The sequence below is a fragment of the Poecile atricapillus genome, chromosome 28 (genome assembly GCF_030490865.1).
Source record: "Poecile atricapillus isolate bPoeAtr1 chromosome 28, bPoeAtr1.hap1, whole genome shotgun sequence".
NCBI classification, from domain to species: domain Eukaryota; kingdom Metazoa; phylum Chordata; class Aves; order Passeriformes; family Paridae; genus Poecile; species Poecile atricapillus.
In genome coordinates, this window is record NC_081276.1 from 3,590,105 (window position 1) to 3,610,058 (window position 19,954).

A 19,954-nucleotide genomic window follows, 5' to 3' on the forward strand; every position below is an offset into this window, starting at 1 on the left:
GTGATTTTTGTCCTACAGTTTGTTTCTTTGTCTCTGGAGAAAAGGGATTTCCATTGTCAACTCCTTGTTTGTTGTTGAGGCATGTCTTTTAACAAGCTCTTGGTTCCCTCGTGGTAGGTGGAGGCCTTATCATTGCTGAAATAATGAATGTATTTGTTATTCTCTACACAGTTTTAATAAGTTATAATTTTGATACATTTTTCTCATGCATTTGCAGAGGCACATACATTTGAAATTAGATGTGGTGTCTTTTGGTTTGTGGCGTGGGGTGTGGTAGTGATAGGAATATCCCAAATAAGAGAAGTCGTGGGAGGTGATAGATTTTGTGGAGGTTTTTTTTTTTTGTGTGGCAGGCACTTGGGAGCAGAACTCTGCACTTCTTTTCCCACACTTGGGGAAGTTGTATAACATGTGAGCATCTTGCAGGTCTGTGCACTCAGTCTTTCAGTCTTGTTTTATATCTTTATTAATTTATTTGTGTTTAAAGCCAACTAAGTATTTTGGTCCTGTTCTCTGGCTTTTACTGAAATTATGGAAAACATAAGTGAGCATCTCTCTAGGTTAGCCAGGAGCCTTAAAGCAGATCCCCAGTCCTGACGCCAGGCGGGGGTGGTTCTGAAGAGATCTTAAATAGTTTTTCCTCTGTGCTTTAAACATAAACTGGCTTTTCTCTAGCAGACATGGTGTTCATCTTTCCAGTTTTGTTCTATTTCTCTTTTAACAGGCATGTCTGGCAAAAGGCAAATCCTGGTGTCCTTTACTGAGTTGTTGGTGCCCTGCTTTCCTTTTGATGAAGGATTTTGTTTTATAGATGGGCAGAAAGGCTGCAGAAAATATTTGGCACTATCAATTCCCCTCCTGTTTTCTCAATAAGTGGTTATCGGGAGGAAAAGATGAGAGACTGGATTTTATTATCCTATTAATAGTTTTATGGCTTTTGGGTGAAAGGGCTGCTTTGGTTCCTGTATCTGGGAACAAATCCTTTGTGCAGCTGGAAGGGTGGTAATGCTGTGGTGCTGGTAATGCTCTGATGATTCTGGAGAGTGTTTTGATCTTTAATTTACTGTAGTTACTGCAGCTCCCAGCAACAGTCTGTGCAGAAAGGCAGCTATTCCTGTGGAGCCAAAGAATTGCTGCCCCCTTGATTGGTATCAGTTTTGCATGGAGAGACGTGGAAATGGCCTTTGTAAAGATGAGGAAAGCTGTGCTCCACTGGGTGGAGGTTGGGCAGAAAACTGCTCGTGCATTCCAGAGTGGCTCTTGGTTCTTGCATGTGTGAATTGCACTCAGTGGTGCAGTCTTACTGAAAGAACTCGAGGGTTTGGTATAAAATCAAGCACAACAAGGATGATTGCCACAACACCTGAGCTTCCTCTGCTCTTAAGATCCTTTGTGTGCCATTTTTCCTTTCCCTAGACAGAAAAGAATAATTAAGACTCTTTTTGTATGTGTGCATTTCAGATTGTGCAGTGAATGTCCACAAGAACTGCAGGAGTTTGCTGACTGAATGCAGCAGTATCAGACCCAAGGTGGGCTTTACCATTTGTTCTTCTTTTATAATAACAAGGCTTGACATAATAAGTTTAATGTATGTGAGTGGTTTAATTTACATCGGTACAGAATCTTGCCCTACATCTTTGAGGCATCAAGTAGTTATTAACTTGTTATTATAGTAATTAATGATAATGTGTGGAGGGAAAATAAAGTGAAACGTTTTATTGCTATACTGTGAATTACTTAGCTTTTGTCCCAGAACTGTGACTAACCCCAAGCGTGCTCAAACTTATCACTTTTTTGGGGAATATAATGTAATTATATGGTACCTTAGAACGTTTTGCCATCTCAAAGCTGATGGAAGAGCATGAGGGGTGGAGGGGAATTTGGTCATAACAGTTGCACATTATTTTTAAACTGGAAAATGCAGAATAAGTGATTTTATTTGGGAACTTGATGAACTTGGTCTTGCTATACTGTTTATTTTTTATCCTTGTCACTGTGGTGCCTGTGACTGCATGTAAGGTCTCAGGTTGTTTCACATAGATGTCTATCTGTTGGGTTTTTTTGTTCTGGTATTGGTTTTGAAAATCATTTCCTCCCCCTTATAACTAATAATACTTGAGGGAGTTTTAGTTTGTTTTAACCTGCAAGTGCTGATGAGTTCAGAGACTGATAGTAGATTAGGGAGTACTGTGAGGGGGAAAAGAGAGAGCAGAGCAGCTCAGACCTGAGCAATTAGAGGTTAGAGGAAGTGTGTTCAGCCATTGGTGATATAGAATGTAACTCTTCTGAGGGCAGAAATGTTCTTGTGGGGGTTTTGATATATAATTTTGAACATCTCAGGGCATTGTGAATTTTCCTTTCAAACTGAAAAATTCACTTGCTCTGGTGCTTTCATTTCCACTCTTCACCACCACTCAAAACCTCATGTTTGAATCAGCCCTGACAAACCACTCCTGAAGAGAGCAGGGAGGGAGTGGTGGCACAAAATGGGGTGAAGAATTCAGTCAGGAATGGGAACCCCAAAGGGAAACTCCCCAAAAGCCATTTGTTACAGCCTGTATTATTTATTAATTTCTTTGCATCTTTGATAACTTGTATCTCAATGGTTTTTAATATCCTAGTGTTGCAATAAGGATGAAGTTTAGCAAGGATTACCAAAGATGCAACTTGAAATGGACATTCTGAATTTTGGTTGAAAGTGGCTGGAATAGTTTAGTCAGTATTGCTAGGAACTAAACAACAGCAAAGTGAAGACTGTCAATATGAAGGAGTTGCTTTTGTTTCATAAATTAATTATCATAGCTTTAATTCAGCTGTAGTTTCAGTTTTGGTTCTATTTCAGCCTGATTTATACTTTGTGGAATTTAATACAAAGTCTTAATGTCTGTATGTCATTCGTCTGGCACATGAAAAAATCAAACCTGTTATTGTGTTAAATCTTTTATATTCTCAGTGAACATCTTCACTTACAGTTAATACTATAGGATAGGAAAAATCTGATTCATTTTGGACTGAAAGTTTGGTCTGGATGTGTAAGAATATTGTATTTTTTCCTATAGCAGAAAGATTTGCAGCACAGACCTTCTGGATCTCCACAAAGTTCGCCCCAGTGCATTTCCCCAGGTTTGTACTAAAGAATGATTTCTGTGCTCAAGGCTTATCTGTTCGATTGCATTTTTTTTCTTTAATATGTTTTAAAGGCTATACATGGTGTGTTATTGAAGTATAGAGAAGGTCTCTTTTAATAAGATGGTTTCATTTTTTTTTCTATTGGGAATGGCTTAGAGGCTCCTAGCAATCTCCTGTGTGTTTTTATCTTTTTATCTTTTTATTTTTCTTTATACCTTCTTGCTGTGTAACCTCAAAATATCATGGTGAAAAGGGATCAATAAGCTCGTTTTTCATTGATTGTCTATTCTCTGGCCTCTGAAAAGACTAGAACTGTGAACTTTGTTTTACATCAGATTTTCATAATTGTCTATTTAAAACTTGCCTGCAGCTAGTGGTTGCTAGAAATCTCTAAGACAAGCTAGCACTAATGGTCTGAACATAAATCTTTGTTGAAACAAAGTGAGGAAAAAGGATCTGGGAGGAAAAAAGAACAAGAAGAAAGAACATCTGTAGTGCAGCACAGGCTTTGAAATATCTTTTTGCTCCTGGAAAAGACCATCCCACTCATGGGTGTATTAAGTGGCATTTTAATTTTACAAGATGTTACAAGGTCTGCATTAACAGAACAGGTGAGTGTCAAACACAGCTGACTTGGATGTCTGAGCATCACTTTGGGTGTTTCAGGTGTTTTCAGGTACCATTTGCATTGCAAGGTGTCCTCTTCATGAAATGATTCTTCCCAAGAGGCAGCACAGGGGATAATTGTTATAAGGAGATAAGTGGCTGTTTGCATTACCCAGAATGGGTCTGTGCATTTAGGAGAAAATGCAGAGACTAAAATAGGAAGCAAGGGCTAATGAAAATAGGAGAAGTTGTCTGTAGGGCTGGTCTGTGTGAGGGGAGCAGCGATCGATGTGGGGCACAGCAGTGTGCAGACAGTGCTAATTGAACTCAGAAAATGGCTTGTGGGCCGTGCAGACTCTGCTAGGCAGTCAGTACTCATTTTCCTTAGTCAAAAGCAGAAGCTGGAAATTAAAGGAACAGCTAATAGCCTGGACATTGTATGTTGTTAGCCACAGCATAACCCTGCAGACTGCAGTGCCCGGCAAAAAACTCCAAAGATACTGTCTCAATGTAAAAGAAAAATTCATTTTAAGAGAGGTATAAACTGTGTTGTGTGTCCCTATCCCTCTCCCCTTGTTTTGCCTGTGGAGATTTTTAAGTCTTGTATAACTGAACTTTGTTCCTGGCTTGTGGAGCACAGAAAGAGAACTTGATGGCAAATAATTTCAGTACTTCCCCAAATGGAAACACAGGGACATTGGTTATTAAGCCTTTGTTTAAGAAATCTGACTGGGCAAATCTTTCAGATATTTGTCTCCTTTTGGGGCTCGGAGTGGGTGGAAGGGACTCAGTTTACCCAGTTTGTTGTAGACTGACAGTGTACTGTGTGTGTAGCTGGGAGGTTTCTAACCCAAACAGGTTTTGGGAAAGGTATTTCCAGCAGGAAAAGATATGGTGATATAATTTCTATTAAATGTCATTGATGACACCTCCCTTGTGGCCCCAAAACAATTCTTCTGTCAATGAAGATGAAATGAGAGACAAGCATGTATAGAGCATGGGATATGAAAAAATGTGGAAAAACCTGTTTCATGACAAGAGCCACAAATACCTTGATTTAACTGTGCTTCATTGAGCAAGGCAGAAGTGGGAGAGAGAATTATTAGTGAAGGTACACTGAGGAGAGTGGGCTGAAAAAGGGGAACTTTTAGGGCTGGGTGGACACCAATATTTTTACTAGAAAAGTGATGCATAAGCCTTATCTGGGAACTGATGGCCCCCTTGAATTGCTAAACCAGCAGCCCCCTGGCCCTGGAGCAGCCCTCTGGACATGGGACTGGGAGAGGAGCTGGGTCTGTCCCTGCAGTGACAGAGCCTGGGGTTCAGGGATCCTTGAGATCCCACTCCCATGTCCTTAAAAGCTCTTTGAAAAAGGGCAGCTACAAACCTTGTCAGGGATCAATTCTAAAGATTGTCTGGCTGAGTTTTCATCTTTGACTTCCCTAAAGTTCCTTTTTTAAAAGGATGTATTTTGTCTCCCGTTCCTTATCATTTATTACAGACATTAGTACTAAATAATTGTATCCATTTTTTATAAGTCTATTACAGGCTTCCATGTATTGTGTAATAGTGATTAAAGTTTCAAATATCTTTCCAGTTCACAGTCTGTCTAGATTTAAAAAGCATTAAAAAGCTGCAGTATTAAAATTAAATTTAGCTCTGGTATCTATTATGTGCAGTGTGTGTGCATGCAGATATAAATCACTGTGGGCAATAAGCATCACAAAGAACTTGTGGGTTTTTTTCTGTGATCTCTGATTTTTCTTGTTTGCCATGAAATGTTCTGTGCCCTTATACGGTGGGGTGTGAATAATTGTGTGTAGGTTCTGGTGTTTTACTAAAAGAGAAGATACTTTGCAATTTCCACACTAAATGGGCACAGTAGGGACCAATTTCCTGCACTTCAGACCTGCTGATTTAGCCAATACAGTAAGTTAAGTGGCAGCTTTACATTTCTAGAAGGATCACAGGTAGTATAAAAACAGAGCATCTCTGGGGCCACTTTACTGTGCCAGGTCTGAGGGCAGCCAGTGGTGAGCATGGGGAATACAAATTCAAAAAGCAGCGGCAGAAGCAATGCGATTCCAGCTCACCCCGAGCTGTCTTTTTGTGGTTCCTTTTCAAGAAAATGGAATGAGAATGTTTTTTTGGACAATGAGCTCCTCACATCCAAGATCTTGTCAGTTCTCCGTCCACATTCCGAGCGAGGGCTGAGAGCAGGCGAGCTGCAGTGCACGCCTCATTTTCTGAGTACCAATTCCATTTTTGCCTCTTTAGCCACTTCTCTGAAGGAGCAGCCCCGAAGTCTTCTCCTGGGACCGGATGGCACCCCAGCACTGTCCCGGAACCTCGGGATGACTATCGCCCAAAGAGGACATTCCCAGCCTTCACTGAACACTGCTGGAGCTGTTAATAAATTTGGGTGAGTAAAATGCTTCTCTTCAAATCCACTGGCTTCAGCTACCCCCCTCCCCCGCCCCCACAGTGTGCAAAATAAAATGAGAACTCCTCACGTTGTGTTTTCAAGCTCTAAAGTTTCCCTGAGCTTTTAATTCTGAAAGTTTTTTCCCTGAACAATGCATTTTATTTTCCTTTTTCTTTTCTGTGTTTAGTCCCTCTGTCCTGTGTCACAAAAGATATTGTATAAAATAGTGCAGTATTTGAGTGTTTCTGTCTAGATTATGGTTTTCATGGACGTATTTGTCTTGAGAACTGCTGTGAAATTCAGTGATCTTGTCTAGGTTGGGCTGGTGCTGACTGGTGTAGGAGGCAGCAGTGTTTTAAATTGCTGAATGCCTTCATTAAAATAGTAGGCAAACTCAAGGCTATCTGCTGTTTTAAGTAGCTATTTACTTTTGATGTGCTCCAGTTATGCTCCCTTCCCAGTGAAAGTGCCCTTTGTACTCTGAACTGGCTGTGGCTTGTCACCAGGTGATGTCCTTGTAAACTGTCATACCAGAAGTTACAAGCTTTGCTCATGCTGCTCTAATTAAACTGCAGTATTTCAGCGTTGGAGTTGCTAAATTGATCTAACTGTTTAAAGAGCATAGTGATATTTATTTATTGTAAGATAATTGCACTATAGTTTAGGAAAGATGTTTGTTAAAGAAGTTGGATTTTTTTTTTTATTTTAATTGTTCTGGTCTAATTTCTTTGGCCATTTAGGCTAATTTCAGGAGACATGGATGAAGGGGATTCAGGCTTTATAAAATTTAAGCAGACTTCAGATGACGTTGTCTCGCTTGCACCTTCAACAGCAGACTCCATTTTTCTGGAAGGTATGGAATTTCTGTGCTTTTCAGGATTGCAATACAGCTTCTCCCACGGGTTTGAAAGCAGCATCAAGGTGTTTTTGCTTTTGTTGTTGTCACTGATGGTAAAGAGGGATATGGTGAGAAGCAATTTTAATAATTGAAATTGAATGTGCTTTTGGTCTAGATGCATATTCTGTGTCCCTCCGGAGTGAAATAGAAACAGATGCTCATGAGTTTGAGGCAGAGTCTTGGAGTGTTGCAGTGGAACAGCCTTATGCAAAAAGGCAAAGGAAAGACATTATAAAAAGGCAAGATGTCATTTATGGTAAGAGCACTTGTTATTCTTAAAACTTCTTCTATTTCATAGTGCCACTGTTGTGAAACAAAGCAAAAATCGTTTTTGTTGGTTCCCATTTTGACTTGTGCTTGAAAGCTAAAACTGAATGAAGGTTTTTGAGTCTATTACCTGCATTAATGTGTGTAATTCCTTGTGTGAATGCCTTTAAGCATCCTGTAGGTTTCAGTAGGGCTCTGTAAGTGGCAAAGCCCTGCTGTACAATGAGGGAACAGCTCAACTGCCACTGGGAGATGTCCTTAAATAAGTAGGGTCAGTTGCTGCTGGTTTGGGATATTAGCAAGGCAAATTTAAGAGCTTCACATGAGTGATGCAAAGACTGTAGTGAAGAGGATGATCGTGGCTTTCAGAGCCTGGTCTTATGTCTCAGTGCTCACTGCACAGCACATAAATGACTTGTGATTTTATTTCTGTGCTTCCCCTTGCCCAGAACTAATGCAGACTGAAATGCACCATGTTAGGACACTGAAAATAATGCTGAAGGTGTACTCCAAAGCCATGAGAGAGGAGCTGCAGTTCTCAAATGCAGTCATCAACAAGCTCTTTCCCTGTGTGGATGAGCTGCTGGAGATGCACGGGCAATTCCTGCTCCAGCTGAAGGAGAGACGAAAAGAATCCTTGGAAGAAGGCAGTGACCGAAATTATATAATCCAGAACATTGGAGACCTCTTGGTAAAACAGGTGTGAATTAAATCCTACCAATGATGTTGACACTATAAAGCTTTTTAAAAGCTACCTGTGAGGGTAAAGTTGTGTGATGCAAAGATTGATTTCATCCTGGGTTTATGGTTCTCTTCCCAGTTAATATGGGAGCATGACTCCCAGGAATATACCTAGTCACAAATAACATGAAATGGTCATTAATTGTTCTTTGGGCATGCACATATACATGCTGTGGGATATGTGACTTGTTTGGTTCTATTTTTCATCTGTTCCAAGAGTAAAATAACATATTCTTGGTGTCCATTCCAAACTTGGCTTTCCTTCACATAAAACCAAACTTTTTTGTTCTGATCTTTTAAAAATATAGTCAAGATCCTTTGAGCTCATGGCAGCTTTAGTACCATTCTGGCATGGAGTGGATGCAACAATTTCTATCATATACCATTACCATATTTTCTTTTTCCTTCAACTTTTACAGTTCACAGACTTTTTAAGTGAAGAGGTCCAGAAATCCTTTTAAAAAATTCTCATAATTACAACCATCATATAATATTTGCTTATCTTGTGGTATTCCAAGCCCTCACATGTCACACTGCATAAATCTCATTTCTGGTACAGAAGAAATTGAAATACAGGAAAAATGTCTCAGAAACCATGTTAAACCTGGGGCTTATAGTGGAGGTAGGTTTACTCTGAATGATTAATGTTTTTCATTCTTCTATTTCCAATTAGTTTTCAGGTGAAAATGGGGAGAGAATGAAAGAAAAATATGGTGTGTTCTGCTGTGGACACAATGAAGCTGTTAGCCATTACAAAGACCTGCTCCAAAGCAATAAGAAGTTTCAAAACTTAATAAAGGTAAACAGTAACCAGAAATCTCCCATTCTGACTATGTAAAATATACTTCACTGCTTTGGGCTTTATTTTATACTTGAAGATCTCTCAAATGTGAATGAGCAGGGTCAGAGGCATATTCTCATTATTTGGGTTATTTGAGCTTCTTGTATTTTAGATCTTTTGAGCTATTTGGAGACAAAACCACAATTAGTAAGTGTTACATTTGAGGCAGGCTCTTGAGAGCATCTAGGACTGGGGAATAAAGTATTTGTTCTATTCAGGGCTCTGTCCTGCTGTGTGGCCATCAGGGTAAATTGGTTTGTTAATAAATTAAATCAATGATAAATGCTGCTGATGAGCTGCTGTAGGAAAAGCAGGGACTCTTAGTCTGGTTTTCTCACGCCATCATCTTTCCAAACCCAGAAGATTGCCTTCAGGGTGGTTTGCTGCACACTCTAACGTGCAGTTAATAGGAAAGGCTGAAGAGATACGGCCCAAGTGTAAGCTGTAACCTGAATCTCAGATGGGTTTGCAGAGGCCTAAATATTCTCATTTTCCAGTCACCAGTAAGTGATACTGTGTGAACTTTCCAGCATAGCTCTGTACTTACAGCTCATCTTAGCCAGGCGCCTTGAAAATGAGAGCCCTTCACTTCCAAGGAACTAAATCAGTGACCAGAGTTTTAAAACATGTGGCTTCAGTCCTGGTAGAGAAAGATCTTGGTGGTGTTCTCCTGCTGCCAGGTGTGTGCTGTACCTGCAGTCAGATTAACTGGTGCTTTACAGTCCTTCCTTTCAAAACAGGAATGTGTTTCTGTAGGTCAGGCTATTGTGGAGCATGCAGTGGTAAAATAAACACTAAATTTCTTCATTATTGATCTAATTTGGTGGTTGGGTCAGGTTTTAAAACCACAGAACTTCTCTATGTATTTAAGGTCTGACCCTGTTACGAAGTTAGCAACAGGCAGTCAGTTCAGATTTGGAAGTTTCCCTGATTGGCTTCACATTTAGTTAACAGTAGTTGGAAACAATACCTAAGATATTTTCCTGTGATAAAGGCAGTTTTTTGAATGCTGTGAGGAGTTTTGCTTTAGTAGAAGAGTGCGGATAATTTCATGGTGCCATGTCTAATGTGCAGAAGTGTTTTAGGGCAGAAAGCATGTGAATGGAGAGGGAATTAGAGGAGCACCATACACAGGGGGTGTGACAAGTGTGTCTTGTTTTCTAGAAAATAGGGAACTGCTCCATCGTGAGGAGGTTGGGTGTTCAGGAGTGCATCCTCCTGGTCACCCAGCGCATCACCAAGTACCCGGTCCTGGTGGAACGGATCATTCAGAACACAGAAGGTGGGATGGTTCCTGGAAGCCTCACAGTTATCTGTTGGCCCTTTTTCTGCCGTGTTTTGCATGTTCTTACCTCAGACAGACTGTTTGCTACCTGCTTTCTCACTTCTGATCTGGCTGATGATGCCAGATCAGTCTCACCTCAGAGGGTCAAGAGAATCACAGAATGGTTTGGGTTGGAAGGAACCTTAAAGCTCATCTCATTCCACCCCCTGCCATGGCAGGGACACCTTCTGCTGTTCCAGGCTGCTCCAAGCCCTTTCCAGCCTGGCCTTGGACACTTTCAGGAGTCCATGGGCAGCCACAGCTGCTCTGGGCACCCTGTGCCAGGGCCTCCCCACCCTCACAGTGGGGAATTTCATCCCAATATCCCATCAAACCCTGCCCTTCTTCGGCTTAAAGCCATTCCCCCTTGTCCCAAGTCACTCAAGGCCCTCTCTCAATCTTTCCTGTAGGTTCCATTCAGTCCACACTTAGATCACTCTGAAATTTCTCTTCTCCAGGCTGAACAATCCCAATTCTCCCAGCCTCTCCTCAGAGGAGAAGAGCAGCATTTAAAGTCTGCAATCACAAACCCATAGCAGTTAAACCTGTCGGTTCATTAGCTTTTCAGAGCTTTAGGTTATTAAAGATTATTATTAGGTTATTAGAGCTCTTAGAAAATATTGTTAGATGTCCAGTATGGAACCCTTATGCTAAAATATGTTTGGATGGCTCATGTCTTGTATTCCAAAGTCGAAAATGTGGCTGACTGCTTCTCTTTTCCCTTAGCTGGAACTCGAGATTACGAAGAGCTGACCCAGGCCCTTGCTTTAATTAAGGACACCATCACCCATGTAGATGCCATGGTAAATGAATGCGAGAAGGGGCAGCGACTCAAGGAGATCATGCACAAAATGGAGCTGAAATCATCTGGGAAATGCAAGAATGGGCTTTTGTTCCGGAAGGATGACATGGGCCAGAGGCGGCTCCTCCTGGATGGGATGCTGTACTGGAAAGCTGCATCAGGGCGGCTCAAAGGTACAGCACCAGCAAGGGCAAAAACACAACTGGGAAACAAGATTTATGTTGGGTTTTTTTTTTTTAGTAACTGTTTATTACTGATCGATTGGGTATAAAATAAGATGACAATAACCTGCTTGTTTAATAGGATATTGGAGGAAATAGCACTTGTTCTATTCTTGGCTTGTCCAATAAGCATCTCTGTAATGGTGCATGATAAGTTCCTTATGCTGTTTGCTTATTATCTGGCTGATCTGCTTCCCAATTCAAGAGGGAAGTCTTCAGATGGATGACAAAGCTTTGAGTCATCCTGACTTAGTCTCCTGTGGAAAGGCATTATCTTGTGCGAGCTCTGCTTCACACTTTGCAAAACCTGTGTCATGTCAGCCGCATGACACTTAATTCTGCATTTGCCAGAAAATCAAAGCAGTGGCCATCAGGGAATATTTGAGCAGCTTCATTGCTCAAGTGTTCAGGGAGAAGCTTCAGTGGCACAGAAAGTGCAGCCAGGAGTAGGTGGGACTCTGAATGGCTGCAGTTCCAGAAGAATCTGCTGTTGAGAGAGACATGTTCCCACTGGAGTGCTGGAGTCCATGTGTAGGATGTCTGTGTGGGTGTTCTCAAGCTTTAAATGAGCTCTGTTTAAATCAGCTGGTTCTGCATGGTGCAGCCTGGCTGGGGACAGCCCAAGTGGAAGGCAGTAATAGACTCAGTGGTGACATCCTATTCCCTTGCCTGCAGGAAATATAAGTTAAGTGATTTTTGAGTCTAGACTGGTCTTTCTGCTTTAAAATATGACTTTCTTTCCTTTTTTTTGTCTCTTACTGTAGATATTCTGGCAGTCCTGCTCACTGATGTACTGTTGCTCTTACAAGAAAAGGACCAAAAATACACTTTTGCATCTGTGGTAGGTATTGTTCTCTTTATTTAATACATGCACTTAGAGGATTTATGAAAGTGACAGTAAACACAGAAGAAACACAATTAGGGATGTTAAATACTTGTTATAGGAGGTCCAGAAAGAAAATTAAGTGAATAAACCAGCCAAGTATTATGGAATCACTTTTTCTGAAGCCCTTCTGGTACCTGTTGAATCCTTTACCCCCTCTCCCAGTGCAAACCAGTATTTCCTTGCATTGGCCAGTTGTAGCTGCCACATCTCCCGTGCTTTTCACTGTTTCTCTTCTTGTGCTGTGACTTTCCCTTTCACTGAACTTTGTTAGGCTGAGATTTTGTACAAGTCATGGACATGGCACATGCTAGAACTGCGCTTTGAAAAATACTTGCAAAGAAATCCTGCTTCTGTTTAGCGTGCAGGTAAAGAATCTGCCATCTCAGGGACATGGTAACTGTGGTCGTAGTGCCCTGAGATTTACTAGGGGCAGAGAACTTTCCTGAAATACATGGAATAAGCACTAAATGCAGGTGTTATTACTGCAGCACTCCAGAACATTCAGTGAATTCACTTGCTTTTCTAGGGCATTTCCACAGGTGTCCTCAGAGAAGTTAATTTGTACATTTTGTCCTGATCTAGTTCACTGATGGCTGTCATAGAACCTGTAACAGAGAAACTATTTTATATAATTGTTTTCTTGGATCTATTTTTTTCAAGACATTAACATTAGAGCTGAATTCTAATGGCAAAAGCTATTTTGGTGTCCTCAGGGCTATGCAAACAACTGCTTTTCAAATTACCCTTCTAATGCACAGAACAGGGTGCTGTGTGGTGGATTTTTTTCCCCTCTGGAAACGTGCTCTACACTTAGAGTCTGACCATTTTTTTGTATCTTTGTATGTATACAGTTCATTTGAAATTTAATATCACTTCTCCATAAATAAATCAAGTGAGGGAGCAAATGGATCTGCTCAGTGATTCTGTTTTTCCAGTGACCTCTGTTCGTGGCTGGAACTGCAGTACAGCTGCTCAGAGAAGATGGCAGAAGCTGGTGTTCCTGGTGTTTGCTTCACAGCTCACTTCTCTTATGGCTCTAGATTATTCTGTGAGGGTTCAGCAGTCACAAAGAGCTGCTTTATCCTGGGAAGGAACTTTCTAGGCTTCATATGTTGGAGCTGTGCTGTAGGAAGCCTTGACAGGTTTTTAGTAACGAATATCCCTCCTGTAAATGTGTTTTCACTGCAAAGGCTGACAGCTAATCCAGTTAATCCTTATTATACAATACACTATCTGTCACCTGGTGTCATTTTTATCAGGGCCTGACACCCTCTAACACCTCTGTTTTATTTCTTTTGTAGCCAACTTAAAACCATTAACATTTCCTCTTGTTCTGTCTTCTCACTTCACAATGTGTCATTAAGTTTTTTTGTTTTCTTTTTCAAATTTTGGGTTTGCCTCCTTTTGAGCAAAATTTTTTGAGCCTGGTCTTGATTTCTGGGGCTCAGTGGGAATCTTTAAATTGCCACAGGCTTTGATGTTCAGTCAGGTATCAAGACCTCTTGTTTTTGACAGGTACATTCTTCATTCTGTGTTTTCATTGATTGTAAAAAAAATGACATCAAAAGTGTCATGTGAAAAGATCAGCGTTATCTCATGATGTTACAGCTCCTGGTGGCTCTGGATAAATAGGAAGAGGGGGCAGCTAGGAAACACAATTCCTAAAGGACACATCTAGTGTACTCCAATAAATGGTATTTTATTTTGCAGGACTCTAAGCCACCAGTTATCTCACTGCAAAAATTGATTGTGAGAGAGGTAGCTAATGAGGAAAAGGCAATGTTCTTAATTAGCGCTTCCCTAAAAGGACCAGAAATGTATGAAATTCACACCAGCTCCAAAGAGGAGAGGAATTCCTGGATGGCACACATCCGCAGGGCTGTGGAGAGGTAAGGGAGGAGGGTGTGATTTCTTGCTTGTCTTCTCTTCACAGCACTCACAGGTGTAAATTTATCCTTAAAATCCGTTTGACTCTCCCTCGACTTTCTTTTTAAGTCTTCAGTGTGTAATTCTGTTTGTGTTCATTGGGAAGAAACCACTGATGAAATAAAAGCTAGTCAAAGACTTTATCCTGCTTTTATTTAAAAAAAAAAAAAGAAAGGCATTTGACTGATGTCAAATGCAACAGGGCTTTGGAAAAGGAAGATTGACACCTAGGATAAACCACAACTGAGGCAAAAGCTTCAAGTTGAATCCTGAGATGGTTTTAAATTATCTCACATGCAAATCAGACATAAATCTGTCTTTCCCTTTGGACAGCTGTCCTGATGAGGAAGGAGGATCATTTAATGAACCTGAAGCAGAGAGGAGGCTGGCTGAAGCAAGAGCTGCGAAGTTAAAAGACTTTCAAGGTAATGACTTAGTTATATATTCCACAAGCTGCTTCTCAGCATTATTTGTGATTTATGGCTGTCTAATTCTTTATCAAGATATGATCAAGTTTCTCCTTCACAAGACTTTCAAGGTGGTGTCAGATTCTGTAGAAATAGTGGTTAAAGAAGTCTAATAAGCTTTGTCTGCTCCATAGGTTTTCTCCTTAACTGTTAATTATATCTCTGCATTTGATGCTCTGGCCATAAAATGAATGATAATCTCCCAAATTGAACACAGTTCTGTGACAGTGACAAGGAAGGCAGGACTGAATTTGTTTCTTCCTTCAGAGCGTTTGAACATGAAAGATGACCTGATTCTGCAGAGTCTCACTGAGAAGCAACAAATTTATCTGGAGATGTCTGAGGTGAATGGCTTTGAAGACCATTCCCAAGGATCTCGAGCCAGGCTGCTTCTTCGGGGGGATATCTCAGAGAATCTGCAAGGAGAAGCAATTCTGAAGTCTGCAGTGACTGAAGGTGAATGGAATGTGGGAATGTGTGGGCATTCACTCAGGTGCTGGGGTGGGGATAAGCACCCAGGATCTAAGTACAGGCCCTGAAAATCATCCTGTAATAACATAATGCTTTTATGTAACACGGTTCAGACTTCCTCATTCTCAGAACCAATCTGCAAGAAAGGTCAAGTGCATTTCTGGGTTTAGGTAGGAGACCTGCACAGCTTGGATTACTTTATTTTTAAGGATCAACCAGTGGAATTTTAGGATGAGTCTGTTCAGAAAGGGTAACAGAGTGCTCTAATAATACACAGTCCTGAAATGTAATATTATAGGAAGGTTATCTGTTAAAAACAGCCTGTCTAAAGATAGTATGTTTAGAAAGAAAATAAGCCCAAAAATAGTTTCTATTAAAAAAAAAAAAGAAAAAGAGGAGAAAAAAAAAAGAAAAAACAAACACTCAAGGGTTGATAATCTTAACTTGCAGTTAAGGAAGAGCTCATCTTCCTATGAAGAGCCTGTCATGCAGAGCTACTCACAAAGGAAAATTCTTCTGTACTGCAGGACATCTCAGACTGCCTCAACTTTTAGTGGACTTGATGGTTGAAATGTTTTTTAGACTCATTAGCATGGATAACTTGTATTGCTGCACAGACATGGCTGTTTACATGACATGTTCTTCTCTCCCCCAGCTGAAAATCTCCAGGATTTTATCTTCACTCACTTTGGCAATGCATCCTCTCAGCCTGAGGATGGCTCAGGACTCCCCAGGAGAGCAGAGACCTTTGGAGGATATGACAGTAGTCCCTCAGTTTCAAGTAAAAGTAAGAAAGGGAACATTCCACATTTTTCTGATCTTTTTACTGTGGTTACTGTACAGAACATATGAACAAGGAATTGTGGTGCTCATGTAAGGAAGCTTCACCAGGCTCTAAAAAGGAAAATCAGAGCAAACCTCCAGCATGCTGGATCTTTTGCTCCTGATACCAACACTAGAGAGCAGAGTAGGGCTCTCAGTGGTATGCTGAGGTCATTACTTTATAATGGCAATTATTTTATAAGGGCAATTCTTTATCATTACTTCAGTTGCACACAGAACTTTAATTTTGTTAAAAAAGAATACGCTTGACCTGAAAACCTAGAAAATTTGAATTCAGCTGTTTGCTTGCATTATGTCATGAACGCTATTTTCCACTTTGTATCTGCACAGTCACTAGAGGTTTGTTGAATCCTTAGATAATATGAATTGTCCTTTTGGCACAGATGATTTATCAGTTAATTAATAAAATAAGAGGAAAGACCAGATACTATTTATCTCCATTTTTGCTTCATGCATTAATTGAAAAAGCAAATGTCCCTCATTGCACTGGTTGTTAATCTCTAGAACACTTCCTGGTGTCTCTGGAAGGCTCCACACATCTGTCATGTACTTTTTACAAGAGGGGGTCCATCTCCCCTTACCTCCTTCCACACTCACAGTGGTGTTGCTGTGACTGCAGTATTCCTGCTGACCAGTATTCCATGTCATGAGCTTGCAGTTCTGGGAGCTGATTATTTTCATGCAGACGTTGTGGTTGCTTCACTTAAAATAGCATAATGTAATTTGAACTTACCCTCCCTATTTATCTTAACCTAGTCTTCTCAAGTTTTTAAACTTTTTTGAGCAGTCCTATGTGTCACTGTTGCCTGATCTTCCACTTGGGATCAGCATGGAGAAGCCATGCAGTTGCATTTTGGTTCAAAGTCACCATGTTTTTCTGCTTGCTCTGACACTTACTGAGTTATCCCAGCTCCTGTGCTGGTGTGAGCTCTTCATACTCCTCTCCTCTTTCAGGTGGCAGGAAGTACAGTGGTGGTGACCAAAGGCAGTGGGACTGGAGAGGCCCTGCACTGAGTTCAGATGTGCAACTCCATGACCTCTCTTCTGATGCAGAAGAAGGATCTCAAACTGTATGTTGAGTTTATGAGGGATTTAAATGCTTTTCTTTGCATTCCTCATCATGATAGCGGTGCAGAGCAAATCTCACAAAGTTAAAAGTTCTCATAGCTGGCAGGGCTAGACTGGAACAGCATTGTCTGTAAAATAACTTGAGTATTAAGGATGTTTTGTGGGGCAACTTGGTAGCTCAGCATTTGAGAGGCAAGGCAATTCAGTTTTCCATTTGCTCATTTGGTGCTGTACAATTAACATGGGCTTTAATCACCGCACTGCTGTTTCAGCTTGGCTTACAAATTCAGTATTTTTGATGTATGTCCTTCAGTGCATGGGAGCAATCCCAGATTTTTTCTGGCAGCACTGCCAGTGCCCAACAAGTCTCCCTAGCAAATGTTGGTTTTGTCTCCCTTACAGAGTGATGGGACAAGGCTGGATGACAGCAGTGCTTTTCAGCCCACCATAGAGTCTCAGGTATGTTATTTCTGCTGTTAAGAAATCCAATGGCAAATAGCCATAGTATAATAATAGCATGTAAAATCCAGCCAAACCACCTGCAAAACTCAGTGTTTGTCATGTCTGTGGAACCCAGCACATTAACAGCTCACTGGCCAAACTTGCCTCTGAATCCCTGTGAGGCCTGCAGCTGTGCAGTGATTCAGTGCTGGGGCACGGGAGGAAGTAGTGGTTAAATAGTTCAGGTGAAGAGAAGATGATGACTTCTTGGTGGAATCCCAGGGAGATTTGCTGGGCACTGATTCACATCTGCATAAGAATAATAAACTGAAATTCCTTGTGCCTGCATACTGGCTTTTGCTATGCTAGAGTACTCTGGTGGCCATGCTTCCATTGTGTGGGTTTTTGTACAGATACAATGGATTATTTTCACTGCTTAAAAATAAATTTAAAAAAAAGCCTAAAGCATCAAAACAAAGCTCTGCTCAATTGCCTAATTTTTTTTTCCTCCCCTTCAGCTTGTCCAAAGGATACAGACACTGTTACAGTTGCTCTTCAGTCTTCAGGTAAACCACTATTTATTATCCAAGAGATCTGTTAGGCATCAAATGTAGTAAAATTTATGCAGGTGTGGAGGGGAGCTACCTTGAAAATATCCCCTGAAGCTGGAGTGAAGTGCAGAATTTAGACCTGAGACTCAAGGAAACTGCCTAGTATTTTGGAGGAAGTGTTAGAGCTGTTGTCTTAAGTAATTATTTCCTTTTTCCTGCTCACTTAATTGTTTTCCTGCTTTGAGCTCTGTCTGCTCTCAGTGCTCATTGTTCATACACATGTGTAGGAATTAGTTGTTTTTACTGTCACCTTGTAATCAGCAATACTTTGACTGTTTTGATTTAGGGTAACAATTCTAGGTGCAAGAAATGTCCAATTTGACACACATAAGCATAATTTATTTGTTTGGCCATCTTCAATATGTCAGTCACCATGGTCTGTACGAGCTGGAATTAAGATATGCTCTAGAAGAAAGACTCTGTGACCTCAGCTGGTAGATGATGTTGTCTCCTGCTCAGCTGTGCATGTTTTTTGAACCTGGGTGCCTAATGCTGGGCTTTTATCCCCTGCAGGCTGTGATATCTCAGCAGGACAGCTACATCGAGGTGCAGCGAGCCACCATGGCAGACCGCGAGAAGCAATACCGCCTGCAGTCCACCCGAGGGAATCTGCTGCTGGAGCAGGAGAAGCAGCGCAACTTCGAAAAGCAGAGGGAAGAACTGATGAATGTCCAGAAGCTCCAGAGCCAGCTGAAGCTGGAGCAGCAGCGCCTGGAGCGGGAGAGGAGCCGGCAGCAGAGGGAATTTGAACTGACGGAAGCGCGGCTGCAGGAACGCGCGGAGGAGATGCGGCAGCTGCGGGAGAGGCTGAGCCAGGACAGGGAAGAGCTGGAGAGGCAGAGGGAGGCCTATCAGCACGACCTGGAGAGGCTGCGGGAAGCCCAGAGAGCTGTAGAGAAGGAGAGGGAGCGCCTGGATCAGCTGAAGAAGCTGAAGAAGCAGAACACAGTGTCGGGCACCTTCTCCCCAGAAATGGGCCAGGTGAGGGATTGGTTTCCTCACTTCTATTCCTAATAACCCGCTTGCTTCTGGATGAAGGTTGCACTTGCTGCAACACCAGCCTGCTTTTGCCTTTCACTGGGCTCCTCAAACCATCACCTGAAGTAGCTGGTGATGGCTACTCTCCGAAAGATCAGAGCTTGGCAGTTTTCCAGTTCACCCAGATGTCTGGCAATGAGAGTATTTTTTAAAAAGATGGAAATGGAGAATAAGTTATTTTGAATTGTGGCTGACTGAGTAGTTTTCAAATTCAGGAATTGTCCTATTGCAGGCAAGTGATTGCAGAAGCTGTGCTACATCAACAGCATTTCGTACAGTTGATTTCTAAAAACATTTCTTGTGTTATAAATTTGGAGGTCTGATTAAATTGGTTCATTGCAACTTTCTGAAAGTCCTGCTTTCTCCCTGCTCTGTCATCACCCCATGCAGTCTGCTCTTTCCTAGGTGCACTCTTAAGCAGTTTGGAGCTGCTGAGGTTCTTTTCAGTGTCCAAGGACTTACACTCTTGCTCTTCCTTCTGTTCCCCAGGAACCTTTAGGCTTTGTGCACCCTGTTCTGCTTTGCACTAGAAAGTGCTTGGTGGTCTCTCCTCCTTGTGCTGGGGAAGGTGAAAACCCCTGTTTGACTTAGAGTGCCTTTTTCCTCCTGCAGAGCCAGATGATCAGTCATTCCATCAGCTTCAATGGAGAAGGGGTGGAACCATCTGCAGCTGGCTCCAAATCCTCAGTGAGAGTGAGCTCGGTGGCCGGGCTGGAGTACCTGGAGCGGCCGGAGCTGGTCCGCAGGGACAGCACCACCCTGGAGAGCCGTCCCTCCCTGAAGAACGAAGTGCCAATACATCTCCTGAGTGCAACCAACCAGATCCAGAAACCAGCTGCAGTCCAGCAGCAGATCCCCACCAAGCTGGCCACCTTCACAAAAGGCAGCAAGGAGAAAGGTGGCAAGAACAAAGCATCTCATAGGACAGACAGTTCAGGTATGTGTGATT

The 19,954-nt window shown here is 41.7% G+C and overlaps 1 protein-coding gene across 4 annotated transcripts in view; it reads left to right on the forward strand.

Moving 5' to 3' along the window:
- Nucleotides 1-19,954, forward strand: part of ARHGEF18 (Rho/Rac guanine nucleotide exchange factor 18) — a 48,497-nt gene that overhangs the window by 21,730 nt on the left and 6,813 nt on the right. For 2 of the 4 annotated variants that reach the window (XM_058858479.1, XM_058858476.1), the window contains 19 exons: nt 1,462-1,529; nt 3,060-3,123; nt 6,013-6,157; nt 6,901-7,013; nt 7,174-7,314; nt 7,775-8,025; nt 8,740-8,865; nt 10,072-10,189; nt 10,958-11,206; nt 12,019-12,095; nt 13,851-14,029; nt 14,400-14,491; nt 14,801-14,989; nt 15,660-15,791; nt 16,802-16,917; nt 17,318-17,374; nt 17,875-17,922; nt 18,481-18,948; nt 19,618-19,942. In XM_058858479.1, the coding sequence (XP_058714462.1) occupies nt 1,462-1,529; nt 3,060-3,123; nt 6,013-6,157; nt 6,901-7,013; nt 7,174-7,314; nt 7,775-8,025; nt 8,740-8,865; nt 10,072-10,189; nt 10,958-11,206; nt 12,019-12,095; nt 13,851-14,029; nt 14,400-14,491; nt 14,801-14,989; nt 15,660-15,791; nt 16,802-16,917; nt 17,318-17,374; nt 17,875-17,922; nt 18,481-18,948; nt 19,618-19,942 (2,958 nt within the window). Of the gene's footprint in view, nt 1-1,461; nt 1,530-3,059; nt 3,124-5,759; nt 6,158-6,900; nt 7,014-7,173; nt 7,315-7,774; nt 8,026-8,739; nt 8,866-10,071; nt 10,190-10,957; nt 11,207-12,018; nt 12,096-13,850; nt 14,030-14,399; nt 14,492-14,800; nt 14,990-15,659; nt 15,792-16,801; nt 16,918-17,317; nt 17,375-17,874; nt 17,923-18,480; nt 18,949-19,617; nt 19,943-19,954 lie in introns of those variants that run through there. The other 2 variants (XM_058858477.1, XM_058858475.1) reach the window with 2 other exon arrangements.